The following is a 1,670-nucleotide window of genomic DNA, read 5'->3' as shown; positions in this document are numbered from 1 at the left end:
TCAACATAAAACATGTACTCGAAGTTCTTGGCCGTGCCAAAGCTCCCGTCGCCAACGACCCTGAGTGGGCGGTTGTGGTGAGGCCGCGACTCGATCTTGGTCAAGCTAATGTCTCTGAAAGCGAAAGCCGAGAGGACTTTAAAGAGGACGCTGGTTCCTTTGTGCTCCTGTGCAGCAAAGACGATGCTCGTCTTGAACGGCCGGTCCGTGCGTGGTATTATAGGCTCACGCGCTAGCATTAGGAAGCGTGTGACGTTCCCGGGATCGTCTTGGATACCGTCTGCTAATATCTGGAGGCTGTAGAGCTCGGCAGCGCGTGAGCTAGCCACAGCTGCCGTGTCGTGAAGGTTGTTAGCTGCAATGTATTCTGCAGCAGCCGCTGTGTCGTGGAAAGCCTCACGCGCTGCATGTGGTGTAAGGACGTCGAGAGAGTGTTCCGTCTGAGCCAAGGCTTGCGGATGAGAGATCACCCGCGAAACGCAAGCCGTTCTGACTCCTGGGAGTGCGAGGAGGCAATGGTGAACTGGAATCTGAACTTCTCCGACGATATGGAGACGGTGACGGAGGAGAAGATCATAGTTCCGATGGATTGAACCACCGAGTGAGTTCTCCACCGGAAGCACGGCTCTATCAGCGATCCAAAGCTCCACCGCCTGAAAAGCAACGTCGAACTGATCACATGGAATAGCGTCGCAATTAGGATAAGCTTTTCCGGCGGCTGCTTCCGAGTACGCGCCGGGAACACCTTGGTAAGCTACACGGAGACTAGAACCATGCAACGGTGCCGGAGATAAATCAGTAATCGTCAACGGCTGAACCGGTACCGGAGCTAATTTCCCGTTAGTGGACTCAACGGCGACGATACCAAGATTGACGGAGCCGTTCGTGTGACCGTTAACGGCGGCGATTTTGTCGGCTAAACCACCGGAGTTTTCAACGGAAGCAACTTTACTAGATAAAATGGCACATGAGCTTTGCCAATCAGCTCGGTTCACGGAGACACCGTTAGGGAAGCTAAACGACTCCGACCTATAACCGCAAGTAACAGACACGCGCTTTGGAATCGCGTGAGAGAAACGTTTGTTCCTCCTAGCTGTGGGAGCTGTTGATCGGAACTTGAGATCACACGACGTAGCGGCTTGCATGATTTAGTAATGATGATAAAGACAAAACAAGGGTTAAGAATCGCAAAACGGAGGCGTATTATAAAATTATGGTTATGAGAAGCTTGAGTTCTTTCGTTGAGAGAGAAGCTCAAAGCTGAGAGATAAGGGAGAAGAGAGATGGTCTTATATACACACACAAGAATAAGTTTTGTTTTTTTGCAAAATGAGTCTTGACGTTTGTAATTCGGTAAAATCATTCACCTACCACCTTCCATGTAATTTCTATATATTATATTTGATTATATTTTCTTAAAGCTTTAGTTTGGAACTAAACAAAATGTGAAATGTATAATAATAGTGTTTTGGCAAAATATATTATATTACTGGTTTACGTGAAAGCGATGTTATTAGTTCTTAGTTCTTAGTTCTTACCATGGTTTTGTATTGTTGGTTTACGTCCATAGATTTTTCAATCAATGTTAGCTTTTATGTTAGTATCATTGGTGTTTATTTAGAGCACGGATGGTAACTTTTTCTTTGAAAAAACTATTGAATATGAAGTTA

The 1,670-nt window shown here is 46.3% G+C and overlaps 1 protein-coding gene across 1 annotated transcript in view; it reads right to left on the bottom strand.

Moving 5' to 3' along the window:
• LOC104698845 (arogenate dehydratase 4, chloroplastic-like) overlaps positions 1-1,291 on the bottom strand; it is a 2,825-nt gene extending 1,534 nt beyond the window's left edge. The window contains exon 1 of the mRNA XM_010414233.2: positions 6-1,291. Coding sequence (XP_010412535.1) covers positions 6-1,145 — 1,140 coding nt within the window. The 5' untranslated portion in view covers positions 1,146-1,291. The remainder of the gene's footprint in view (positions 1-5) is intronic.

The sequence above is a fragment of the Camelina sativa genome, chromosome 6 (genome assembly GCF_000633955.1).
Source record: "Camelina sativa cultivar DH55 chromosome 6, Cs, whole genome shotgun sequence".
NCBI lineage: Eukaryota > Viridiplantae > Streptophyta > Magnoliopsida > Brassicales > Brassicaceae > Camelina > Camelina sativa.
Note: the sequence above shows the minus strand (reverse complement) of the source record. Positions and strands in the feature narration are given on the sequence as shown.